The 26,315-nt window shown below is 44.5% G+C and overlaps 1 protein-coding gene across 1 annotated transcript in view; it reads right to left on the reverse strand.

The window, feature by feature from the left end:
• Nucleotides 1-26,315, reverse strand: part of lars2 (leucyl-tRNA synthetase 2, mitochondrial) — a 34,033-nt gene that overhangs the window by 1,373 nt on the left and 6,345 nt on the right. Inside the window, exons 4-20 of the mRNA XM_080500690.1 lie at nt 19,248-19,339; nt 19,104-19,164; nt 18,893-18,982; nt 18,333-18,476; nt 15,247-15,354; nt 14,097-14,256; nt 13,469-13,573; nt 13,012-13,127; nt 12,637-12,917; nt 9,514-9,612; nt 7,132-7,269; nt 6,946-7,049; nt 6,563-6,742; nt 3,542-3,711; nt 2,638-2,715; nt 2,432-2,543; nt 805-932 (exon numbers count right to left, since the gene is read on the reverse strand). Of these exons, the coding sequence (XP_080356816.1) occupies nt 805-932; nt 2,432-2,543; nt 2,638-2,715; nt 3,542-3,711; nt 6,563-6,742; nt 6,946-7,049; nt 7,132-7,269; nt 9,514-9,612; nt 12,637-12,917; nt 13,012-13,127; nt 13,469-13,573; nt 14,097-14,256; nt 15,247-15,354; nt 18,333-18,476; nt 18,893-18,982; nt 19,104-19,164; nt 19,248-19,339 (2,166 nt within the window). The remainder of the gene's footprint in view (nt 1-804; nt 933-2,431; nt 2,544-2,637; nt 2,716-3,541; nt 3,712-6,562; nt 6,743-6,945; nt 7,050-7,131; nt 7,270-9,513; nt 9,613-12,636; nt 12,918-13,011; nt 13,128-13,468; nt 13,574-14,096; nt 14,257-15,246; nt 15,355-18,332; nt 18,477-18,892; nt 18,983-19,103; nt 19,165-19,247; nt 19,340-26,315) is intronic.

Below are 26,315 nucleotides of genomic sequence, written 5' to 3' on the forward strand. Positions count from 1 at the left end.
CTGCAGAGAAAACAGAGTCAAGCAGTTTGAGCTTTAATCTATGAGCTCACTTGATGTTTACGGCAGCGTGTGTGTGTGTGTGTGCGCGTGTGTCACCATGTTTGACTCCGTGCGACTGTTTGATTGCCTTTGAAATGCACACGCTCACTTTAACTCTTGATGATGGTACACGCTGCCACACCGAACTCAGGTCCTTTGGTGTTTGTGAGCAACAAACGACTGACAGAGTAACGGCGAGTCAAACACAACGCAGTAATTCCTCTCTTGACGGTTCCTTATTGACCAAATTGTCCACTTAACACACACACACACACACACACACACACACACACACACACACACACACACACACACACACACACACACACACACACACACACACACACACACACACACACACACACACACACACACACACACACACACACACACACACACACACACACACACGGGCTAATCATAGGTTCTCGTGAAAATTGCAGCCTATGAATGCAATCATGGAAATAAGACTTTATGAGTGGAGCTTTGAGAGAATAACCTGCAAATGCAAGAGTGAACATGCACATATTCCCATTAGGAAACATGTTTTGAATATCATTTTTTTACCAAAGCAAAACTCTTAACCTTCCCCCCCTCTTATGATGGAGCACTTATTTTGAATGTGTGCTCTTTTGTGAATTTGTGTTCACTTGTGTGTGTTATTAATCTGGTGACATGATAGGAAAAGAAGAGTTTTTTTCAGGCTCTTTCACTAAGCTCTTCTCTCCCACGTTCCGGCCTGATCACCTGGTTGTGAGAACCTACCAACACAGACAGCTCTACGAAGTCGGGGACCTCCAGGTACTCGGGGTCCACGGTTGGCCAGGTCTGCTCCAGGACGTCTCCTCCCCGCTTCAGGACTGGGCTGAGGGGGTTTTTCACCTGGCACAGGCCTGACATTAAAGAATTAAAAAAAACAAAAAACCAGAGGGGCATTGCTAACAATACTTGTCACAGGGGAAGAAACACGTGTAGAGCTGAGAGCTGTTATAGCATGTCAGCCCAGGAGGAATATGTCTGAAAATAGATTAGAACAAAGTAATCGGACTCTGACGTTATTTTTATTTGTGATCCTCCATGCGGAGAAAATATCTCGATGAAGGGTCACACGACAGCTACTCTGCAGCCTCCTCGTTCTCAGCAAGCACAGTGAGTGCACCTCCTACGACAGGCTCGAGGGAAGGATGTGAACTTCCTCTATCCTGTAACATGTGTTTAAGATTACAAAGAAGGAGCGAGAGTGAAAAGCACAGCGAAGGGCAGCAGAGGTCACGTGTCCGTCGCATGGACGTACTGTTTAAAACCGTACACATGTGGATACTAACTAACGCCTGCACTGTTTCATTTATTTATTTACATTCAGCAACTTTTTATGAACACACATTCACTCCCTCGTAGCCGTCTTCCGTCTGTGACCGACTATCAGCTGAGGTGCTGGGTTTCCGGAGCCTCGCTGCTCTCAGCTGAGAGCCTGTGTAAAAGCGTCAACAACAATACAGGGATGTCCTTCAGGCCAACGGGAGGACAGATGCCAAGGGAGGGGGGGTCGGGGGTCATGGAAAATGCAGCAAGCTCTTCCTTTTTGTTTGTTTGTTTGTTACAAAAGACCTCAAACAGCTGCTCCCCCCCCCACACTCATTTCATTGTAGATATGTAGATTTAATGCCTCATTAGAAGAGGCTTCAACCACAAGCAAACATGACACTCAAATAGTTAGTGTGGCATTTCAACCAAAGTGGTAAAATGCAAACTCTCAGAAATTCAAAATGTATAACAATTTAAATTTGGACTGTGCAAATAAACCACTGGTATTAGAAGAGCTGTAATCAAAGTCTTGTATATTTGGTTTTAAGTGTATGAAATTATGTCCCTCCAACACCCATGACCCAACTGTCCTGCTGCACAATTTGACTCTCACACTAACTGCAACTGCTGTCGCACCTATGGTTATTGCACTAAAGCACAAATTCAGCAGTGAAAATGTGTGTTATTCAACAAAATAATTACTGGTTTCACACTGAATCTTTTTTTTTTTTAAATCAAGGTTCTATCCAGAAACTGGGAAACAGAATCCCCCTGACCCCTTTGAGATATGATGCAGTCCCTATAAAGATGGTAGTCTCAAGGGAGGCCTTCCCCAATCTTTGAAACAAAAACAAAACTGACCCGGGTTCACTTCCTCTTTGAAACATCGAAAATAACCCAATTTTACCACAAACTTCACACCCCTTTATCACAGTGAGGTTGCTCTATGACGTAGAGCCTAAAACCAGCAGATAAACGTGTATTGCGCCACATGTACTCTTTCTCGTATGAAAGGTGACAACTTTCCATCGGATTACATGTGCAGGAGAACGCAATTTCCTATCAGTGAACGCCGAATGTCACCAACCTGCCCACAGTTCAGAAGCCAAGTGAGGAGCCATGGGTGCTGCCATCATGACCAGGGCAGCAAGGGCTTCCTCAAACTCCACGCTGTGCTGCAACACTCTGGCGGTTGCACTCTGAAACACACATGGACAGGGTTACAAATGTGATTTCCAAAGCAATAAGATTGGAACAATAATTGCAACATATTTCTTTTAAAGGCACACTCACATTCAGCGTGTTGGTGAGTCCCATAAGGCGGGAGATGGCTGCATTGAAGAGGAAGTCCTCAGTGAACTGAGCCGTAACCTAAAAACAAGTCGGATGATAAAAATAAAGTAGATAATGTGTAAAGATTTGGGTGAAGGAATACATGAACGCTTCAATTTGTATTGACTGTCATCACATTTGATTTGAGCCTCTAATAATAAGACAATGGCATCTGGAGAAGAGGAGTCACTGTGAGCTGAATGTACATGTGTGTCATTCCTCTGCTGAGCTTTTCTGAGAAGAAGAACGTATTTAAAAAGTGCCTTTGGGAGCAGGAGGTTGATCAGCGAAGCTTTTCTGAGGGACAGATCAAAGAACAGCGCTGGCTTTGAGGGCTTAAAGCAAACAGCCTGAGGTCCTTTAAGAGCACTGGCCCCTGGGAGGGAGGGAGGTGGGGGGGGGGGGGGGGGGGACCTGGCTGCCAATAGAGGCTATTTATAAACTATGAAAGGAGATAGAGCGGATTTAAAATCAATTTTCATCCCCTTCTGTCATAACTCTTTACAAAGAGGGTTTACAGTTGCGTTGCATGGACCTTGGGACTATGTACTGCAGGGCTGTATAATGAGTGACGTATTAACGTCATGCTGTCACACTGAACTTTGAAACTGGGACGAGCCATCTTATCACACCTTCATGCTACATTTATTTAGTAAACTAATCCATATCAGGCTTTATTCATATCGACTGCTGCAGCTCATGGGAACTGATGGAAAAACACATTTTTTTGAGTTCAAACTCATAACTGACCACTGCCAGTAAGCACTGTTGCAATCTGCCACTGTTTAATAATAAAACAACCATGAGGTTTTTTTTTAGACATTTATCCAAGACCCATATTGGTTTCTGGATACAGAGCAGCTACCTCCTGAATAGTGTAATTCTTGTTCTGCCAGATCTTCTTGGCCTCTGCGAGCTCCTTCTTTTTCAGCAGGGAGGGGTTAGGGGGGTCTTCAAACTGCCGCGTTCCTCTCAGCTTGGTCACCAGCTGCCACAGTCGAGCCTGCCATCGTAAAACCCCCGGGAGAGTGTCCGCTGAAGAGGGTCAACGCACAGACAGAGATTTGAAAGGGCAATTGGAAAAACTGTTCAGAATTACAAACAGAGACATTTTTGAATATATCCATGAATCCACTTTCAAACCGCCTAATTCAACTCAAGATCAACCCGTTGGGGTTTTTGGGTTTTTTTTACTGTGAGAGGAAAAACCAAAAGTAAACACACAGGGAAAACATGCAAACTCTGCACAGAAAAGCCCCCAAGCCCAGAGAGAAACTGGACTGATCTCGGTATAAGACCAGAGCACAATCACAACAACTACAGGTCTATGCAGCCAAACATCCATCCATCCATCCATTGGCTACCGCTTTATCCGGGGCCGGGTCGCGGAGGCAGCAGTCTGAGCAGAGTTGCCCAGACTTCCCTCGCCCCAGACACTTCCTCCAGCTCCTCCGGTGGCACCCCAAGGCGTTCCCAGGCCAGCCGAGAGACATAGTCCCTCCAGCGTGTCCTGGGTCTGCCCCGAGGCCTCCTACCGGAGGGACATGCCCGAAACACCTCCCTCGGGAGGCGTCCGGGGGGCATCCGAAATAGATGCCCGAGCCACCTCAGCTGGCTCCTCTCAATGTGGAGGAGCAGCGGCTCTACTCCGAGCTCCTCCCTGGTGACTGAGCTCCTCACCCTATCTCTAAGGGTACGCCCAGCCACCCTACGGAGGAAGCTCATTTCAGCCGCTTGTATCCGGGATCTCGTTCTTTCGGCCATGACCCATAGTTCATGACCATAGGTGAGGGTAGGAACGAAGATCGACCGGTAAATCGAGAGCTTCGCTTTTTGGCTCAACTCCTTCTTCACCACGACGGACCGATACAACGTCCGCATAACTGCAGATGCTGCACCGATCCGCCTGTCGATCTCACGCTCCATCTTTCCCCCACTCGTGAACAAGACCCCAAGATACTTAAACTCCTCCACTTGGGACAAGGGCACTCCACCGACCTGGAGGGGGCAAGCCACCTTTTTCCGGTCGAGAACCATGGCCTCGGATTTAGAGGTGCTGATCCTCATCCCAGCTGCTTCACACTCGGCTGCGAACCGTGTCAGTGCACGCTGGAGATCCAGGCTTGATGGGGCCAACAGAACCACATCATCCGCAAATAGCAGAGATGAGATTCTGTGGTCCCCAAGCCGGACCCCCTCCGGCCCCCGGCTGTGCCTAGAAATTCTGTCCATATATATGATGAACAGAACCGGTGACAAAGGACACCCCTGCCGGAGGCCAACGTGCACAGGGAACAGGGAACAGGTCCGACTTACTGCCGGCAATGCGAACCAGACTCCTGCTCCGGGAATACAAGGACCGAACAGCCCTCAACAAGGGACCCCGGACTCCGTACTCCCGGAGCACCCCCCACAGGACATCTCGGGGGACGCGGTCGAACGCCTTCTCCAGATCCACAAAACACATGTGGACTGGTTGGGCGAACTCCCACGAACCCTCAAGCACCTGGCGGAGGGTATAGAGCTGGTCCAGTGTTCCACGACCAGGACGAAAACCGCATTGTTCCTCTTGGATCCGAGGTTCGACTAACGGCCGGACCCTCCTCTCCAGTACCCTGGAATAGACTTTCCCGGGGAGGCTGAGGAGTGTGATCCCTCTGTAGTTGGAACACACCCTCCGATCCCCCTTCTTAAAGAGAGGGACCACCACCCCGGTCTGCCAGTCCAGAGGTACTGTCCCCGCCCGCCACGCGATGTTGCAGAGACGAGTCAGCCACGACAGTCCCTGCACATCCAGAGACTTAAGGAACTCTGGGCGAATCTCATCCACTCCCGGTGCCTTGCCACCGAGGAGCTTCACAACAACCTCGGTGACTTCAGCTTGGGAGATGGACGAGTCCACCTCTGAGAACCCAGTCTCTGCTTCCTCAATGGAAGACGTGGTGGTGGGATTGAGGAGGTCCTCGAAGTATTCCTTCCACCGCCCAACAATGTCCCCAGTTGAGGTCAACAGCTCCCCACTTCCACTGTAAACAGTGTTGGTGGAGAACTGCTTCCCCCGCCTGAGGCGCCGGACGGTTTGCCAGAATTTCCTCGAGGCCGACCGAAAGTCCTCCTCCATGGCCTCTCCGAACTCCTCCCAGACCCGAGTTTTTGCCTCCACCACAACCCGGGCTGCGGCTCGCTTGGCCTGCCGGTACCTGTCGATTGCCTCGGGAGTCCTATGAGCTAACAGTGCCCGGTAGGACTCCTTCTTCAGCTTGACGGCATCCCTTACTTCCGGTGTCCACCACCGGGTTCGGGGATTGCCGCCACGACAGGCGCCAGAGACCCTGCGGCCACAGCTCCGAGCAGCAGCTTCGACAATGGAAGTGGAGAACATGGTCCACTCGGACTCAATGTCTCCAACCTCCCTCGGGATCTGTGAGAAGCTCTCCCGGAGGTGGGAGTTGAAGGCTGCGCGGACGGAGGGCTCGGCCAGATGTTCCCAGCAGACCCTCACAACACGTTTGGGCCTGCCGAGTCTATATGGCCTCCTCCCAGTCCAGCGCATCCAACTCACCACCAGGTGGTGATCAGTTGACAGCTCTGCCCCTCTCTTTACCCGAGTGTCCAAGACAGTGTGTAAGTGTGGATTGGGTGGCAGTCGACGGCAGGGGCCTCGACGACCCGATCCCCGGACACGGACTCTGGCAAACAATAGCTCAATTAAAACTGCCTTAAAGAGAAACAACCTGAAATAATGTCATAAAAGTAATAATTATTGATTCAAACCAGAAATAATGCCACTCTGCAACATGAGCTCAAACCACTACTCCACTGTGTCCCCCGTCTTCTGATGCCTATTGATGTGTCATTGTAAGTTTGCGGTGGCGTCTTGGCTCACTCTTGACGTTCCAGAGGATGTCCTGCTCAGGCGGCGCGGCCGAGAGGATGTAGAGTCGCACTGTGTCCAAGCCGTACTGCTGCACCACCTCTTGGGGGTCCAGCCCATTGTGCTTGGACTTGCTCATCTTTTCCCACGTCACTTCAACACGACCACCGTCCAGTGCGACGGGCTCTTTACCTGGTGAAAGCAATTCAGATGCACCAAGACCAAAAGCAGGTGTCAAAACAAATGCAGTAGAATACAAGTATTTCTTCATTTATTTGTGTCTATCATTAACCGTTAGATCAGAAATGACCACATGCAGGAATCGTCTTTCCTTCTCATATTTTACCAGTGGGTTAAGATTCAGAAATCACTCTCAAGATTCAGGTAGCGTTTACCTGTGAAGTCTATTTCTTCTCGTTTCAGGTACTGCCCACTGTTAGCAAGTCTAAAGGTCTGGCCCTTGATCAGTCCCTGGACAAGGAGCTTCCAAAAAGGTTCCCTGGATGATTAAAAGAAGGTTACACGACACACTGAGACTTGTACAGACACACAAAGACAATATGTATGTCAGTGTACTCCACCTGTGAGCCACGAGACCCTGATCCTTGCAGAAATGACAGAGGAATCGGGCGTAGTACAAGTGCATGACCGCATGCTCCTTCCCTCCAATATATACGTCCACTGGCAGCCAGTGGTCAGCCAGGCGGCGCTCAAAAGGCCTGCAGGGGGAAAAAAAAAACAAATGAAAGGAAGATATAAAAACAAGAAACATGTAAATAGATATGAACAGGCGCAGCATGAAATTAGTTTATTCCCCATAGTTTACAGATACTTTATTTTTAATACAATGAAATATTTAAGCCTTTTTTGGTTTATTCTTGATGTCATTAATCATGAAAATCAATAATGAATATCTCTATATCTATATATATTCTGCAGATCACGTTTCATAATCTCAGCTGATTTCGTACATTACAACAAAACGGTTACGAATTTTTGACAAACTGGTTTCTTTTGCGCCTTTTATTCATTCTTTGACTTTTCAGCTGATTGCTGCTCATGCAAACTGTATATTATTCCAAAGGATGACTTCCTGAGGTGACTTTATGTACTGTATATTCATCATTTTATGTTCAGCCTTTTAATTATTCTACCACTAACCTGTATTTGTCTACCAAAATCTAACAGCTTCTTTCATTTTATGTTGAGATAAACTAAATAGGATCTGTGTAACTTTATGTGGTTGAATGTTTGCTTTTCATAACATTTATTTATTGTGTTAACTTAAACTTAAAGTGTAGTCAGTAATTTTACATAAATATGTTCTTTTTTTTTTTTTTCATTTTATATTTTGTGGTGTGGTGATTCGCACGCTTCAGGAGGGGCGTGCCATGGCTCAGGTCCAGGCTTCAGAGGTTAATGAGTGGAGTCTGCATGTTCTCATTGTGCATGTGTGGGTTGCGTTCTGGTAATCCACTTGCATTCAATCGTCCAAAAAGACATTGTTGAGGTAAACTGGACACCTGAACAATGCATGCATCATCTGGTCTTTTTTTTGTTAGTTTAATGTACTTGAGGCAGTGAAAACACCTCATTTTTAAAATATTCTGCAAATGAGAGCACCACAGTAAACTTGTACCGATATAAAATTGTACAACATATTCTTAGAAAGCATTTTGTCACTGTTGTTGTTTCACGCTTTGTTAGACATGCACACACTTTTCCTCCAGGGGGCAGGCTCCATCTAATACTCAGGAATCGGGACGTCATGCAAACAGAATTATCCTCAAAACCTCTATTTCACTGGGATTCCGAAAAACAGCCAAATGTTGTTCAATTTTATGGTGGAGACATTTCTCTCGCCCTCATAATCTTTTTATCCAAGAGGCTGAGGCGGGGGCAACATGTGCTTAGCCTGTCTGTCATGACGGTCAGCAGTAATGATGCTTTTTAGGGCAGCCTGCTATACGCCGTGGTCACCTTTCGCACAAGTCATTACTCTCCTTCACACCTCTCCACCTCTCAGGCTCCCTCTGGGCTGACGGCGTCTCCGGATAATTGACCCGTAGGAGGGAAAAGTTATAAACCTACAATGCTGAAAATAATTTAGCCGGTTTACTGGCAAGAGGCCAATGTACTCTAAAATATACCCATTCCCACAGACACACACTGAGACTCCCATGCAACACAAGCTCTCATTTCCTTCCTCTTACTTGTTACTTTCAACATCTCTTGCTTTTTCATCCCTCTTCACAGCCCCCATAAGGCTCACCCGGCCAAGTGAAATGCACAAATAGTGTAATTGCTTTTTCTGTTGTGGCGTAATCGGTCCAGCTAAGAAAAGTATTGGAGAGAGCCCCCCCCTCCTCCCTCCTCCCCTCCTTTTAAAGCAGCTTTACTGCTAGGTCAGGGCACTGGGAAATTAATCTCTTTTGTTAAGCTCAGGGTATCGCCACCATCCCAGCAGGTGACGGCCGTGTGTGTGCGTGCGTGCGTGCGTGCGTGCGTGTGTGTGTGTATGCGCACGCGTCTAGTTTATGAATGTTTGGAGCAGGAAAGAGTGAGAGAGTGGGTGATGTTACAGAGAGCATAATTATGCGCCTCAGTATATCTTTCACAAATAGCACCTATAGAGAAAAGTGTGATGCATGGGTGAAACATGAGAGAAAATCCAGATTGTATTTATATGTATAGAATGCACAAAGGACAGTGTACTTTTGGATTACACTAACAGATATTGTTGTCTACCTACTGTTGGAAAACCTTGAGCAAGTTTTTCTTCAATTTGTAAACCAAAAACACATTCGATGCCATTCCTGCCGACATCTATTGTAGTGGAAAAAAAAAAAAAAAACAGAGACGCAAAGGAATAAATAAAGTAATAAGTTTGCACTTGTTGTTTCAAGTAGTCAAGAATAGATGAAAACAGCAATAATGAGATCTCAGGAGGCGACTGTTCATACCTGTGTTTGTTCTGAGGGTCTGTGTATCTGAAATAATACCACGCCGAGTCCACAAATGTGTCCATGGTGTCAGTCTCCCTCCTGGCCGGGCCTTTGCATCTGAGCGAGACAAAGAGGCAACGAGAGAGTTAGCAGAGGGAGTATGAAATTAATATTGATCTGACAAATTACAAAGCAAACAAATGAATGAGCCCGGGTTTGTATGCTTAGAGAAATGGCTCATTATGTGCGCGTGTGTGTACACACACACACACACATGCAAAAGTGTGCAAAGCTGGCTCCATCTGGCTGTGGGGGTCACGTCCCTGCAGAGGAGCACAGCTGATGCCAGACTGGCACTGGAGCTCTGTTCTCCTGCCCTGACTAACAGGCTGTGCTAACAGGGAGCGAACTGGCAGGCCGCACACATGATCATGTGTTTGTGTTGGAAATGCCACCTCGTGCCCCTTTTTCCATCCAAGCCAAACAGCACGGAGGGTACGTGACGCAAATCTGCCAACGCTTTCGCAGTAATGAAGAGGACATCCACAAAGACATGGGAGGAACGGAGCTTTTTTTCTTTGCTTCTGATTTAAATCATTTAATGGAACAGTGAAAGCATCTGCCTTTTACTTTATAATGAGTCTCAACAGACCTGAAAGCAGTGTCCCAGAAAGATAAACAAAGAAACAGCCCCGAGCTGGGTCGCAGTCCGTGGAATGGAGCTGGTGTGGTGGACTGTTTGGGACGTTGTTGTTTTGTCTCGCTGTCTGTACCAGTGTGACACACAAACATTCATATGTAGCAAGCCCCTCCCCTCCCAAATAAAAAACCTCCTCGACCTACCTTACTAGTCTATAATAAGGATGTAATGATGAAGTTAGAGCTGGAGGTTGCCCAGCAACAAGGCTACGGTGCAGCAAGGTTAATATTTGGAAACCAGGTGTTATTTCCCATAATGAAAAGTCTCTGCACAATAGTGAGGCCCCTCCAATGACATCAGGATTAGAAAATGGAAACCTCTCACTATGGAGAGCGAAACCGTTCAAAATGGTTGAGCAGGTTCAACGTCCCACATCCCCTCCTGCTTAAGACTTTCTGATCAGAGGCAAGAACATGCTTTGTTTTTTTTAAGACAGTCAATACTAGTTACGACAGCTTGGTTGAGTGAGTAGGTCAGATGAGGCTGAGAGGATTCGCTCTGATGTTTCCTTTCTCTAAGCAAGAAAAAGTGTTCAACCGCAAAGTCAGGTAAGTAAATCTGAGGGGACCAGTATGTGAAGAGTCAATGTGTGTTTGGACCATGAGCCAGAAAGAGTCAAAAGGCTCTCAAACAGATGCAGCATGGGAGGCAGCTGCCCACTCCACGAAAGCTATTTTTCCCTAGGAAATCAGCACTCCATCTGCTGTGTGTGTGTGTGTGTGTGTGTGTGTGTGTGTGTGTGTGTGTGTGTGTGTGTGTGTGTGTGTGTGTGTGTGTGTGTGTGTGTGTGTGTGTGTGTGTGTGTGTGTGTGTGTGTGTGTGTGTGTGTGTATGTGTGTGTGTGTGTGTTGGCCTCGCGCTCTCTCCGTCTTTACCTGGGTATTCATAGAATAACACACAATGCATGCACACCTTCGTAATCAGTCTAAACCAAGGCAGGGTTCACTTGGCAGGGCAATTTCCAGTGGTGCAGAGGGTCGGGGAGACGAGATGAGCACACAGGAAATGACTTCCTCAAGGACAGATAAAACTCCATTTCTGCCACCCATCTCTCATCATCCTGCTCGTCTGTGTTCCACTCAAACTTTAATTGGACATGGTCGACGAGTGAAGGGAACAAATTTCGACAGACACTTAACAACGGAGGGGAGAGGGGAAGAGAGGAGATAACGGCGTCTTTGCGATTATAGCCATCAATCACTGCTGATGGGGGAAATTATAGCAGCTTTGTGGAAGTGAGTGAACACAATCTGATGACTTCTGCCATCTGCGTCTAAGCGGGTCTATGCTTTAATCAACATGGTTCCATGACAGTGATTAGTTATATTCAGAGAGGAACTCCCATGTCAGCAAGGGTCTTTCCAGGAAGCAGTTGAGAAGTCACTCTGCATTCAACACAGTCGCGGAGATGAAACTGAGTAGGAGGTGTGTGTGAGTGAATCACCAAAAGGTAAACGTGTGTGCACATGCGCGCACCGTATTTATGGGTCTCACTTGAGACACAGCTGGCTTATGTAACCGCCATCATCATCTTGCTCTGCTCCTGTCACAGATGCCATTCATTATGCAACTCCGCCTGAACAAAAGTATTCATCACACAATTTTCAGGCTGGCTTCTCGTTGCTGTGTGTTCCTGTAAAGCTGTCAGTCCACTTAGTCAGTGCTGCTCTCCCGAGGAAACACAGGAAGTGCAGAGGAGAGGCAGCCACTGGAGAGGATTTACACAAAATTCAATTCTCACTCCTCAAACACCATCAGATCTCTTACAGTGCACCAAAAGCAAATAATACTGCATCCCATGTACAATCTCACGCAACTGAAAAGAGCTACTGTGGGACTAATGCTCGCAGAGCTTCTGGAGAGGATAGCTACTCAGTGTCTTATTCAAGGGCACTTCAGAAGGGCAGTTTTCTCACTGTGCAAATGGGGTCAAAGATCCACAGCTCAATCAGGACTTACAGTGAAATGAGTGAGCTCAATTGTTTCTGCTCTCACCGTGCAAGTATGTTCATGAAGATAGAAGAAAATTAAATGCCAAATTCACTCATCATCCACACCATTACAACCCCCATGCAGGTAACAATAATAACATTGACTATCTTGTTATGATGGTGCCTTTAGTGGGCAGGAAGCAAGTGACCAGTTTGTCCTCAAAGATGATGTGCTAGAAGCAGGAGAAGGATTTGAGTGACAAGGATCGGGAATTGTAAAAGCCAGACAGCAAGACTTTGTTCAGTCTGCACAAGACAGTATTTATCTATAATTGTCCAAGGAAAGAAAAGCGGTGAAACGACGAGCGTTTCATGGGCAGTTAAGGCTCAATGAAGCTCCTGTTAAGAGAAGGCTGACTATTTGAATGATGAATCTTTATATTTGTATTTGGGAGTTTTTGTTTTCAGTTGTTACACTGAAACGAATCTGTGTCAGTTCTCTGTGTTCACCTGGGACACTTGCAGTTCACCCAGTCGTGCGCAGCCTCCAGGGGTGATGCGCCTTTTCCCGTGAGGGACAGCTTCGGCAGAGTAACTGGCAACTCCTCCTCAGGGACAGCAACTGGACCGCAGGACCCACAATGCACCACGGGAATGGGCGTGCCCCAGTACCGCTGTCTGGATATCAACCAGTCCCTGAGCTTGGAGCTGGTTAAGTGTCCCCCGACCTTCTGCTCTCTGGCTTTGTGGGTTATGGCATCAAAGCCCTGCTCTCTGCTGAGGCCCGAAAACTGCACACAAAAAACGAAAATGTTCGGGAACAAGACGACGCAGGGAAAATAAAGGTCTTATGCATATTTTTAACTGTCAACTTTTATGGAAGACCTCTGCAGAGTTGGTCAGAGTGTGTGTCCCATCGCCGTTGGTTTGCAGCACCGTGGTCCACTTCAGATTTAAAGCAGAGGCGACAGACAAATCGTCCTCGTTACCGTCTGGGACACCTGTCAAACAAGAGCATGAAGTGATAAGAAAGAGACATAAATGTGCACACGGGTACAAAGTAATGACCCATGAAGGAACCTGTGGTGATGTAACTAACTGTTAACAATCCCCCGGGCCCCGCCTCCACTCAGTGACACAAACACCCACACATTTCGCATCTCTATGAAATCAACAATGCTGCTGAGCACAGGCGCACGTTCTCTGTACCGCTGACAGTTTGAAGACATCGCATGTTTTCACTCATTTATATATTCTGTTTGTACTTCCAATTCAAAGGTACCACCAATAAATTGTATATGAATGTGAGACGCACTCGCCCACACAAGCTCCAGGAACTCACCGAGCACAGTGTCCAGATAGTCGTCGAAAGCCTCCCTGCGCGAGATGACCAAGGGAACGTCCTGGCCAGTGAACAGGTTGTGAGCCACGACCTCTGTCAGGGAGTCTGGGGAGCAAATGGTGGGAGGTGTAAGAGAGGCATCGCGGCTTCCCCTGGCAGCTCATTATCCACTGCTGCGATGACTTCAAGGGAAGTCCAATTAACATACACAGAAGCTTCTACCGCCATAATTTGACAGTACAATGGCTAAACCAACATTTCCATAAGTCCAAGTCAGTAGTACATTCACACAATGGTGATTTGCAATACGTGAAATTGATATGCATGTTTAATTATAAAGCACATAGCAAAGTTCTTCCAATACAGGATGAGGGATACTTCATGTTACAGCCAATTATTTTAATTAACTCAATAAAGATCACAAAGAAGACTTAAAAGAAGACTTTTAATAACCTATTAATGACATCACATAGTGCACTTGTGTTGTGACATCTCATATTGCTGATGAGTAAACACCTCAAAAGGTGAAAATGTATCTCAAAATGAAAGGCTTCCTTATGCTTTTTGAAAGCGGGCAATCATTTTCTCAGAGGAAAACTCATTTTGTGCATTGTCAAGATATGCTCACCTCGACCAGGCTGCAGGGCTTTCTGCAGAACGGGGCGAACTGAGCTGCTGCCATTGAGCAGTCTGTGGGAGGGCAGGATCGCCAGGTAAGCCCCACCGAATACCATCTCTGGGGAGGAGCAGTAGGCTGACAGGGTCTCCCCTGTCTCCTCACCGTTCACCTGGGAGACGAGAGAACAATATACAATAGGTTTAGAGACCTGCTGGCTTTCTGTTTACATCATAGTTCATTGCTACATAGATTTGACTATAGAGTCATTAACCAGTGAACAGAAATCTGTATCTTTTTTAATCATTAATCAAAGTAGGAGATCACATGATCACAATCAGTTACAAAATTCCCACTGGAGCCTATATAAAAAATAAACTGGATCTTGAGCCTGAGCCAACATGTATAAGCCGTATATCTGTCCTACATCCAGCAATACATCAACAATGCCAGATATAATCCCATAATGATTTACAGATGATACACACTTACACAAGGCAGTTTTAACTGGTCATTACTAAACATCACATTTAAGACATTAATACATATCTTTGGCCCTCGGAGGGGATAATTCATTAAAGAGTTGCTGTAAATGTATAATGAATAAATAACATAAGCAGCCACCCAATTAATTAAACAACCTCTGGTTTAAGCTTCAATTATTTAAACGACCAGATAAACACCTTGTTTAACCAGAGACATAAAAACAGAAACGTACGCTCGCATTCTGTACTTAAAAAACGTGCAGACTTTTTGCATTAAGGGCTGCCTTGAGTAATCTTTTTGAATTTTCTTTTCCCACCCAAGGACAGTAGTTTAGTGTTGCGTTTTTCACCACTCAGTTTGAAATAACTATAAGTATAAATACGTCTCTCAGAAACGTCAATGTGTTTGTGTAAAGTTGCAGATGGATGAACCCACTGATGATGAAGATTAAAGTCAGGATTTGTATGTTCTGGTTCGCAACTTCTATCTCGACAATAGAAACAAATAAATAAACAGAGGCGTCGCAGAAGCTTGCAGAAACAAGCAATCGGTGCATAGAGTGAAAAAGATGAAAAACAGAGGAGTTGAAGAGGACGCAACAGGAAAACAGTTGGCGGAAAGGAGACTGAGGCAACGTGCAAAATGTGGAATGATTATAAAGTGGGCTGGGATTCACCTTCAGTTTGAAATCAAAGTAGCAGCCGGTGCACTTTCCGATCCAGTTCGCCTGCATGCCTTTGACCCCATACCACTTTGGGAGGTCCTGCAGGGCGTCCAGTAGAGGCTGAATGGAGGGGAGGCAAGAACAAGAACACAAGTTTGCAAATATAAATTGCGATATTAGACAACAATAACCTGAGAACAAACAAAATTCTGTGGTACGAACTCAGGTTATCTTTCTTTAATGTGAAAATGTCAAATCAAAAATGAACTCTAAATCACCACATTTAAACAAAATTCTCCAGGTACACAGATTTTCACCCAAAGCCCGAAAACACGTTGAAGGTCGATTGGTGACTCGAAATAGCCCAGAGAAGTGAATGCGAGTCGCTGTGACCTGAGACCTGCCTTCGCTTCCAGTCAACTGTAATCAGCCTCAGCATGGTGTAACGCTATGCTGAATAACGCAATGGAGAAAATGGATGGATAGATAAATGGATGTTGCTGTCGAGAATGATGCAATTGACTCTAACTCAGTGTGGCCCTCCGAAAAAAAAAAGCAATTTATTTTGACATAGCAACAAAGCCAATCAGGTCACATTATGCAGACAAAGGGGATTATTAAAAAAAACAAAAAAAAACCTGACCTCTACTCACATGGATATCACAAAGCCATCACCTATAAAGTGTACAGTCTCTCTCTCTCTCTCTCTCTCTCTCTCTCTCTCTCCCTCACACATAGACACACTCACCCTAACAGTATTTTTATATGACTAAAATAAGCTATGCATATCAATGAGGCTCAGGCCAGAAAGCCACAGCTGGTCTGAGGCTGCAGATCTTATAGTTCTCTTCCATTCTGAGCCTGCCACAATCCATTACCCATAATCCCTTTCGTGGCACTGCTCAGCGTGTGGCACCTCATGAGAAAGTTATCAATACAAACATAAACACTGGCTATCGTCAGCACTCACATGTCTGCAGAGTGTGTCAGTTATGGATTTGCTCCAGAATGGGAGAAAGGAATCCTACATTCCAATGAATTTGTGTCAGCATGAGGGAGACACACTGACAAGAGCGAGAGAAAAAAAAAAAAAGAAGAAGCAAGAAACAGGAAAAGCCCGAAAGAGCAATAACAGTTAAGTAAAAATATTTCCAGTTCACTGGACGAGACTACAAAATATACTTTAGCACATAAAGTGTGTAAGTGAAATTTTTAACAGCAAGGACAGGAGTCTCCATGGCAACAAAGAAAGCACAAGAGAAAATGCACGGTATAGTGAAAAGCAAGGACAAGTGTCAGTGTGTGTGTGTGTGTGTGTGTGTGTGTGTGTGTGTGTGTGTGTGTGTGTGTGTGTGTGTGTGTGTGTGTGTGTGTGTGTGTGTGTGTGTGTGTGTGTGTGCGTGTGTGTGTGTGTGTGTTGGAGGTTTCAGAAATGAAATCGATCAACAACCAAACATTAGAAACAAAAGAGCCCAAGTGGGGTTGTTTGGGGGGGGGGGGTTTCCCTCTGTGTTTTGTATAAATGTTAATTGCAGTGAAGCTACTTGTTGTAATTGTTGCTTTATGAACAAAAATAAATGAGCTGTAGCGTCACCGAGTTCTCAGTTGTTGAATCATTTAGATGTCAGCGTGATGTAAGAGGCTGGAAAAATGTGTCTGAATGCAACAAGTGTGATTATGCATGAAATTGAAAAGCCTGCTTCTGCCGTGTGATAATTTATCTTGCTGGGGGGAAAAAAAACAAAACATCTTAGAAATGACAGAATCATTATACAACACGTAACAACTCACGGCTGAACTGAGTAAATATTGTTTGAGGTTAATGTCGTCTAACAGACTCGGACTCATGTCGAGGCGAGCAGACAAAACGCACATGCAGGAAATCTCAGTCCAACTACATGACTTTTGTTTTTTTCCCTTATTTTTTTTCCCTTTTGGCAAGCTCTGCTTTGATATGGTCCTGGTTTCTCTCCATCTGTCTTTCTCACTTATTTCCCTTAACACATTCCTCTTCCTTCCTTCACACCGCTCTGATCATCAGAGAAAATTAGAAATGCAGGAACACATTGTCACAGTGGGCTGCCTCCACCTCCACTCACACCTCTGGTATGGACGAGCACGGGTGGCTTCAGCGCCGCACCTGAAACACTGCATGATCAGTGCAAACTGGCAAACGGGTTTTGGGAAGTTTGCCATTATTTAAGAGACTGAACATATTTGCATACTGACAACAAATGTTTAAATTAAGAATGCGTCGGTTGACAATGGTGAAGAGATTCAAGATTCGTGCAATGTTTTCTCTTGGTATAAAAGAGTGGAATTCTTTTGTTGCTTGATGTAAGCACCATTAATTGATTGCATTCGCATAAGGGTGCAAATGCATTACTTAAAAAAACAACAACACAGTAATAGAAATTACATTTAGACTATTGGACAGAGGAAATGAGATGTAGAAAGATATTTTTTTGTGTTGGACTGTGAGAAAAAAGTGTGTCAAACTGTGGTCACACCAAATATGAACTTGATTCCTCTTCTCACATTGCATTTTCTTAATCAGGAAAGAAAAAAACAAGTAACACTTTAATTTGTCAAAACGTTCATACTTTGCTTCATACTTTCTCTCCCCGCGTGCCAAATACTTTTGCACAATACTGTATTTTTTTAGAATCTTCTCCAAATTAATAAGCTACAACGGATTACTAGCCAGTTGCATTTAAAACACGTTGTCGGTCTTCATGTGGCTGATTGGTGTGATTCTTGGGTCTGATTCTCTCTGCTGCAGACCTGCTCAGCCCCGAAACACGAAGGTTTCTCATCAGCCAGCCAGGCCACCTGGTGGTCGTACCCCGAGTCGACTGGTCTGTTTCAACTGTGACAGAACGACGCAAGGCTGCGAATGACGGTCGCCGGGGGTCTGATTGCAGAAGCACCGAGTTGCAGCTGCTGCTACTGAAGTGTCAGTCATGATTGTTTTTCAAAAGGATCCACGGCTCATTTTTGGTCCACATAATGGTGTTGGCCAGCCATTCGGACGCCACGTGCCTAACACAGACACACACACACACACACACAGACACGCATCCACTCAACAGTAATACCTTGGCATAGTTTGTCGTCTTGATGAACCACTGTGTGAGTAGTTTCTGCTCCACCAGAGCTCCAGACCTCCAGGAGTGGCCATTTTCATCCACCTGCTCATCAGCCAGCACTGTCTGATCAACGGGGTCCCAGTTCACAACAGCCTGGATAACGCATACACACACAGTCATGTAGAATCACATGCACACACACACACACACACACACACACACACACACACACACACACACACACACACACACACACACACACACACACACACACACACACACACACAGACACACACACAGTTGAAATGAAAGAGCAGATCTTAGGAAGAAGCTTGGATTTAATAGGCAGACCAAAGGCTTATTTCAAGGTCGTCCCATTTCATTACACATAATCAAAAGGGTCCGACACCCGCTCACTTTTTTTTCATTTGATTCCTTTTCTTCAAAGAGTAGCGAGGTGAGCTGCCTCAATCATTTCTGTAACAGTCAGCGGCCTCAAACACGAGGACATCTTATTAGTCGTTCCAAAGGAAAACCAGGATAAGCTTCAGTGCAAAGGCCATTCCCACCTCCTTCTGATATGCCAGGCCTGCTTCAAAAAGCTTGATAAAGAGATACTGCGTCCATCTGTAGTAGTCTGGAAGACAAGTGGTCACTTCCTGTGAAGGGAAAGGCAGCAGAGTCAGTTCGGCAGAACCAGGGGGTCACACCAGACCTCCTCAAAGCAAAACAGACTTGAGTCTCTGGTTGGCGCTCGCTACTACTTCAGTTCCCACCCACCCGATCCCAGTTGAAGCAAAGTCCCAGGCTGTCCAGCTGCTCCCGCATGGCCTGGATGTTACTGGGGAGTGAGAAAGAAGCAGCATAATGAGGATTTCAACAAAGGATTGACACTCCTTGTAATAGATGTGTAGGTTTGTGTACCTTTTAGTCCACTCCTCTGGATCAAGACCTCTCTCTATGGCTGCATTTTCAGCTGGAAGTCCAAAAGCATCCCAACCCATTGGATTCAACACCTGAAGATGAAGATCGTAATAGTCAAGGTTCGTTGACTAATAATAATATCATTTATTTACGGTATATAGAACATATCAAAAAGTTTTGTAAACTGACATCAAAACTAACACAGCGGCAAAGGTAAAAGTCGTAGAAAGTAGAGAATATGCTCTTGTGTGCGTGTGTGTTTGTGTATGTGTGCGTGTATAATTGAGGTCCAAAGACAAAAGTGGTGTCTCAAAACTAATTAACTATAAGAAGGTCTTTAGATAACAATGAGGCTTTCACAGTGATTTTAAAGCTGATGAAGCGAGCTGGAGCTCCTCTGGCAGTGTGGACTGTCAGCAGCTTACTATTAAAGCAGTTTAGTGAAACATGTGGCCAAAACGGGACTAATAGACAGTCCAATCCAGCCCTCCAGATAGTGCTACGAAGTGTAAAAAAAAAAAAAAAAAAAAAATAACAATTAAGATATTAACAGCAATCTATTAGAAACAAACAAAATTAAGTCATGAGAAGTAATTAGACTTTTGCTCATGAAACTACATTAATATTAATCCAGAAACTGTGTCGCCCGTGAAATTACAGGCTTCAGAAAGCACGCTGTAGGAAAAATAAGTGACGTCGCAACAAATGTTAGTGAGCTTGAAGCTAACCAATGAGATTTCAGATTGTACTCCTGCTAGCAGCGTGGGTCAGTCCTGACCTGCACTGTGGAAACCCTGGCTGTGCCAAGAAAGGCATTCGTGCAAAAATCCAACCAAGTCTACGTTGTAAGTTGCAATGATAGGCTGTTGTCATCCCTTCAAAAGTGAAGCAGCTTAATTAATCAATTAACTTTTTGATCATGGCATAATTTTCCAGAGACCGTTGGTCCAAATACATAACACAAAACAACCTGTTCTATATAGTTTTTTTTAAAGTAGTTTTACAAAGTCTTGAACAGTTTCCTGAGCGCCTATGAGATGACATGTTTCTATTGCACCTTATTCCTGATGAGTGTTTTGAAAATGGAGTGATGGAGTTGCTCATGAAACAAGAAAGTGTTTTCAACTTCTATACAAGCTGACAATTGGAGAAAAACCGAAGATGATGCTTGTTTCTATGGCTAAATTTAGGTGTAAGCAAAGCCCAATCCATACGGTTGATCTCAAGCACTCTATTGTTGCATTGATTCGACTGTGTTTCAGATCAAAGCCATCAGGTCGATGTGCAGCAGCCCTGTTTGATTCCACTAAACGGCGGGTAATGAAGAAGCTGTGGCCTGCATCTGCCTGACAAACTGAGCTCCTGCAGTGACACCAGCGCTTTCTGCTCCAGCCTCCATCTTCACAACAACCAATCTTCTCTTACCTGAACAAAAACTTAAACCTTGACAAGCCTCTTCTCCCTGCTGAGTTTTTTTTTTTTTTAATGCTGTAACTCCTTGTGGATTTCCCACTCCATGATGTGCATCGTCTCCCTTGCCTGCAGAGAGAGTCTTATGTTTGCCGTCTCTCCCCAAACACATAGTTTCACCTGACTGGAAACTGCTTGCCCAGGAGTGTATGTTCCCTCAGCATCTGTCAGAAAGCGAACCCTGTTCTGCCTCATGCGCACAGTCTACTCCATTCACGTCGTCTAATTAAGAGAGATGCTCTTACCATCTGCTTTGTATTTACCATACAATACAGCCGAACACCCTTTTCATGTAACCTCATGTGAGAAAGTGGATAAAGGCACTTTGTTTACACTGCTTTCACCACACGATGCTCCACAAAGTCAAAACATATTAACTAGGATCCAGTGATGCATATTTGTCATATGTTTAGGATAAAGACTTGCTTGTTGACAGGGCAGGTGATCAATTGTATGATTTGCAGAAGCAGTTCTTCTTGTGGTTGCAAAAGTTCTATGCACGAGCATTAAAAACTGTAAAATGCAACAGCTATAATTTCGTTATGACTGAAGAAACACTGTGGGGTAGGTGTGAATTGCACAGAGCTGTTGCATTCATTCAAAACTATATAAAAGCAGTGGACACTATTTGCATAATTATGGGGTAAAATGGACATAAAAATGGGTGCAATCAAATTTCTTATTAAATTTTGATAGTATTGTGGCCAAAACTATCTCATTAATTAAATACCACAAGGGCTACATCTGCAGAGGAAAGAAAAAGAGTGCAACTTCATTCACATGAGGTATGTCAGCAGATGATTTGTGCGAATATCAGTTAAAAAGTGAGGATGTTTCGTGGCTCCATACCTTGGTCAAATCTCATTTCATTGATTGGACTCCAGCACTGCTAAATCCTGACTACGATTAGCTTTTTTTCCCCTTCAGTTTTGGACCCTTTCAGTGCAGAGGTTTTTTTTAATGTGCACGTGTGGATTTTCTCTGGGTAGTCGGGTTCCCGTTAGTGTGACGGTCTGCCTCTCTGTATTATCTCTGTGACAGACTGGCGAGCTGTCTAGAGGGTATTTCGTCATTACCCGTCGTCATCTCGGATTAACTCCAGCACACCTGCAACCCTGAGTTGGATAAATCATTTGTCGAGAAGTGCTTTTTCCACCGACACAATTAAACCTAAATTCATACGCTTGTTAAAGATGGCACCAGGTTGTCTGCGCCAATTGATGCATAAACAGGGAAACTAATACACTTTTACTAATAACTACATTTGTTTCAGTACATGAAAACTACTACCACGGTTTGGTTCGACTCTGTGCTGAAACACAGGTGAAGTTGCATTTCAAAGCTGCCACAGACGGAGTGGAGCCGGGCTGTGGCTGGAGCTGAGTGGGTGGACACTTGTTCTGTAGCAGAGTGACTCCGCAGCCTCGCAGCACTCCTGTCCTCCCTGTCACCCGGTGAGCTGTGGATGCACGTATCCATCTCCGGTTTGGCACCGACTTGTTTCACTTAACAGCGGACAGACTGTCATAAAAAAAAAAAAAATCACTCATCACGGACTCCTACATCCTTCTTCCACAGTCTCTTGTCACTCAAGCTCTGAAATGCACCGACTGCCTTATACCGACTCGGCTTCATGATCTGGAGTTTTTGGAGGTGAAAAACAAATTATTTAGCTCATTAACAGCCTGTCCATCAATGCTTGTTAATGCAAGGATGGCACATTAACACTTTCTCACTTCCAGCATTTACATGTATTAATAAGCGTGCATCCTAAACGGATGAACGTTTTTGGGTTTTTTCCCCCCTCCGTTGATATTTACATAAGTGGTGTTTCGTGGGTCCCTTGCTCTCGGCTGGCCTGTATTCCTCCCGAGCAGTCACACCGGTGTGCTACACTGAGCTCTCTCAGCCCAATACCATCCAGCTCGGCTGTACAAATGAGGCCCATGCAGTTACCAAGGATACAGATTCGTCTGAAACATCAGACCTGTTGAGAGTCCGTACGATGATCCTCTCCAGCCCTCGTCTCCTTGTCACTATGCCTCGGCTCTATTTTGCTCACGCCTTCCACTTCTGTGCTTTCATCTCATCTCTCTCTCCCTCAGTGAGCAGAGAGAAAAGAAAAGCACGGACGAAGAGCTATAGAGATGAGTGAACGAGACGCTGTCTGGCGTGTTTGTCGAGGAGAGCGGTCGTTGAGGGGGATGTGGGCATGGAGTGTGGAGAGGCGGAGTGAGAAGACGGAAGGAGAAGGGAAGTGGACGTTGTTCGGGAAACAGCAACTTTTGTAATCGGGGTCACGCTGGCTACTCTGAGCTGATGCGTCTGGATTTCGAACACTTAGATGTCCTATTCCATTTACTGTTACATTAGATAACAGCTGCACTCACATAAAAAGCGTGCTCCTACTCTGAATATATTAAACACGATGTGTGGTGAAGTGGAGAGCTCAGTGGGGAACAGTAAATAGCTATATCAGGTCAAAATGTGCTGCATTTCAGAGAGGACCGAACTATTTCACTGAAAACGTCAACAAACAAACAGACATACTTTTCATTATTCCCATACGGCTCACATAAATCGTCCTATCGCCTCTGTGATGTGTAAGTGGGCAAAATTTTGCCTCTAAAAAGGGTTTTTCTTTTTATTAATTGATGCTTGATGACAATGTCCACTGGGAGATATTTTTTATATTTATCTACTGAAGATGTAAAGATTGATTGGTATAAAATACAGATTAGACAAGTTTATTGTTGAAACTTGTCACCTTCAATGAAATACAGGTGCACCTCAAAAAAATACAATATTATTGAAATGTTGATTTTTTATTTTATTTTTAAGAGTTATTTCAACTGTGTAAACAACTTAACTGAAATGTTTGGTGCATTTTTCCAAATTGTGTGATATTACACCTCTGGCTAAAAAAAAAAGAAAGATACTTTGTGTTTAGCAACTCAGCTTATGAGCTTTTTTTTTTAAGAATCTACTGGGATTCACAGAAAATTGTCTCATCAAAAATAAAACATGGTGAGAGCAGTGGTCTGCTTCGTGGAAACGTCTCATTGAGAGGAGTGAGTGGAGGATGAACCAATGCCAATTAAATTTTTTAAAAAGAAACCGCTGATTACAGTGAGTGTCTCTAAAGGAGCCTCTGTGAGGATAAAACATGGTGAACCCTCGGAGCAGATGGGCACCAGAGTATGAAGACCCCAACAGACGGTGCTTCTGCCAGCTCACAACAAGAAGCCCAGACTGCAGTGAGCGAGTGGCAACTCCTTCAGCTCGTCCTGAAGGAATTTCCGATCTCAAAATATTCACAGGGGATTGCAATTTCTTTGCGCAAGTGATTGAGGACCACCAATACATTCCTTGACTCTTTCCAACTTTCAACTTTGCTCAGTAATCTCATAGCTATTGCAGATGTCTGAAATCTATATCACGCGAATGAGAAAATGTCGGTTTGTTCTTCGCCCTCATCTGGAAACTTCACTGCACGTCTTTTATGAGCTTCGTGAGGGCCCGTATGCATGTGGTCAAGAATTCTCAATCGTCTCACAGAACCGTTGGGGGGGGGGGCTTTGTAAATCACATTATGCATTCGTTGCAAAACTGGCACAATGTCGGGGGAATTTTTAACTTTAACTGGGAAATACTGAGTCAATCTGAAGCTTGAATTGTGTGAATGTCAAGTGGGTGTCAAGCAACAGGTGTGTGTGAGTTTGTGCAGCACCCGTGCAACATTGTGCGACATAACATTCACTGCAATTCCAAGTAAACCTCTGGTTAATGTGCAAATACGTTGTTGCATTTCTGTGTCTCCAACCGAATCACAAGTTGCTCCAGCCCAGTGAGAAAGAGCTTTCGAGGTTTCCTGGTCCGATAAGTCTTGATTACTGCGTCCTAATCCAGATAGTAGAGAGAGAATTTGGCGCAATGATGGTGATGGCAGTAGTATAATGGTAAATGGGATTTTACTTGGCACATGAATGGTCCCTCATTATCTTATTGTGTGGGGATCACTTAAATGCCAGCAGCTGCTACTGCCCATGTCCGTCCCATTGTGACCACAGTGTAACAGGTTTCTAATGGCTCATTTCAGCAGGATCGTGTTCCATGTGGCACATTTTTCACCATCTCAGACGGATTCCAGCTCGCCGTTGCTCAGATGGACACAGTCACCAGATCTGTGTGTGGTGAAATTGGCATCAAGAAGGTGTGAGTCACAAATCTGCAGCGACGTGTGATGCTGTCATTTTCAAATCTGAACCAAAAAAAATCTCTTGAGGGTCTCTTTTTACCCAACTGTGTTTAATTCATACCAGTGGCATGTAAATGGAACATGCAATTAATTATAATTGCTCATGCACATTTTTCACGGGCGAGATCTCGAGTTAAAAGGTTACATTCAGACTTAAACTTCACAGTATATTCCTGTCACTTTAACAATGAGCCAATCACACATGAAAAGCTTTCAACTTCAACTGTAGCCCTGGTTTTATAGTCATGTTTCCTTTGCCACAATTCTCAGTTTAAAAACATAAACACTTCCAGAATATATCTACAAAGGATGTGCCTTCCTGGAAGCTGCTTTGAGGAAACTACCATTACTGTGAGACATCCTCCTTCCTGTCTGGTATTAAATGTGGTTTATAACGTTCCTGGGAAACCATGAAATGCGGAAACAGTCGGTCAGTCTTCCATAAATTAAAAGGTTCTTATTAGATACAAAACAGCACTCAATAATGACATTACAATGGCGGCATTCACATTTGCGAGGCTGCTCGTGATGCTTGTGAAAGTCTCAGTGTGCCGTAAACAAAAACTCTTGATACAGTTCTGTTGAGTATGGTACAATTTGTTAAAATGACATTTCATGGAGTTTAAATGTGTTTTCCGCTGCTGAATTCCCTGTTTAATGCCTATTTTGAAATGTGATGCTCAAGATCTATTTAATGTCCGTTTGGTTAAAATCCCTGAACCAGCAAGAGCGTCAACTGGTGAAAGTGTACCCTAATTCTCTTCAACACCCTCATCATAATCTAGTTTGTTGTATGTATGATTGAATTTCATCTGTATGTCATATTTCATGTCACAAAGTAGCATCCTGAGGCAGACACTGTCCATTGAGGAGGGAGAAGACCTAATGACCTCCGTATTTCCTCAATCCAACTGTTTTTATGAGAACATGAAATGCTTTGGAGCTTAACTATTCTTTGTTGACTGTTTCAGACTAACAAGCACACGCTCTTAATTTCATGGTGAGTCCTGAGCACATTTTGTTCAGTCGTTGTGACTTTGGCAGATAGATTACATTCTTTCGTCATGTATGTACACGCACGCAAGCTGCAAATTATTTGGCACTTGCCAACATGTAAAACCTTATTTTTAGACATGAAAGATGATTCGGCTTGTTTTATTACAGTATAATTCTGAATCTAGACTTAAAAAAAATAAATAAAAATATTCTCAAGTCAAATTTACTTGCTGCATGAACAGATAATTACACTAAGTATTTATTCCTCAAATTTTGTGTTTATATCTTATATTTGGGCTCCCCTGAATGCAGCGAAGTTCAAATGTTCATTAAAAGCTAATTTT

This window comes from Blennius ocellaris (genome assembly GCF_963422515.1).
Source record: "Blennius ocellaris genome assembly, chromosome: 8".
In the NCBI taxonomy this organism is placed as follows: domain Eukaryota; kingdom Metazoa; phylum Chordata; class Actinopteri; order Blenniiformes; family Blenniidae; genus Blennius; species Blennius ocellaris.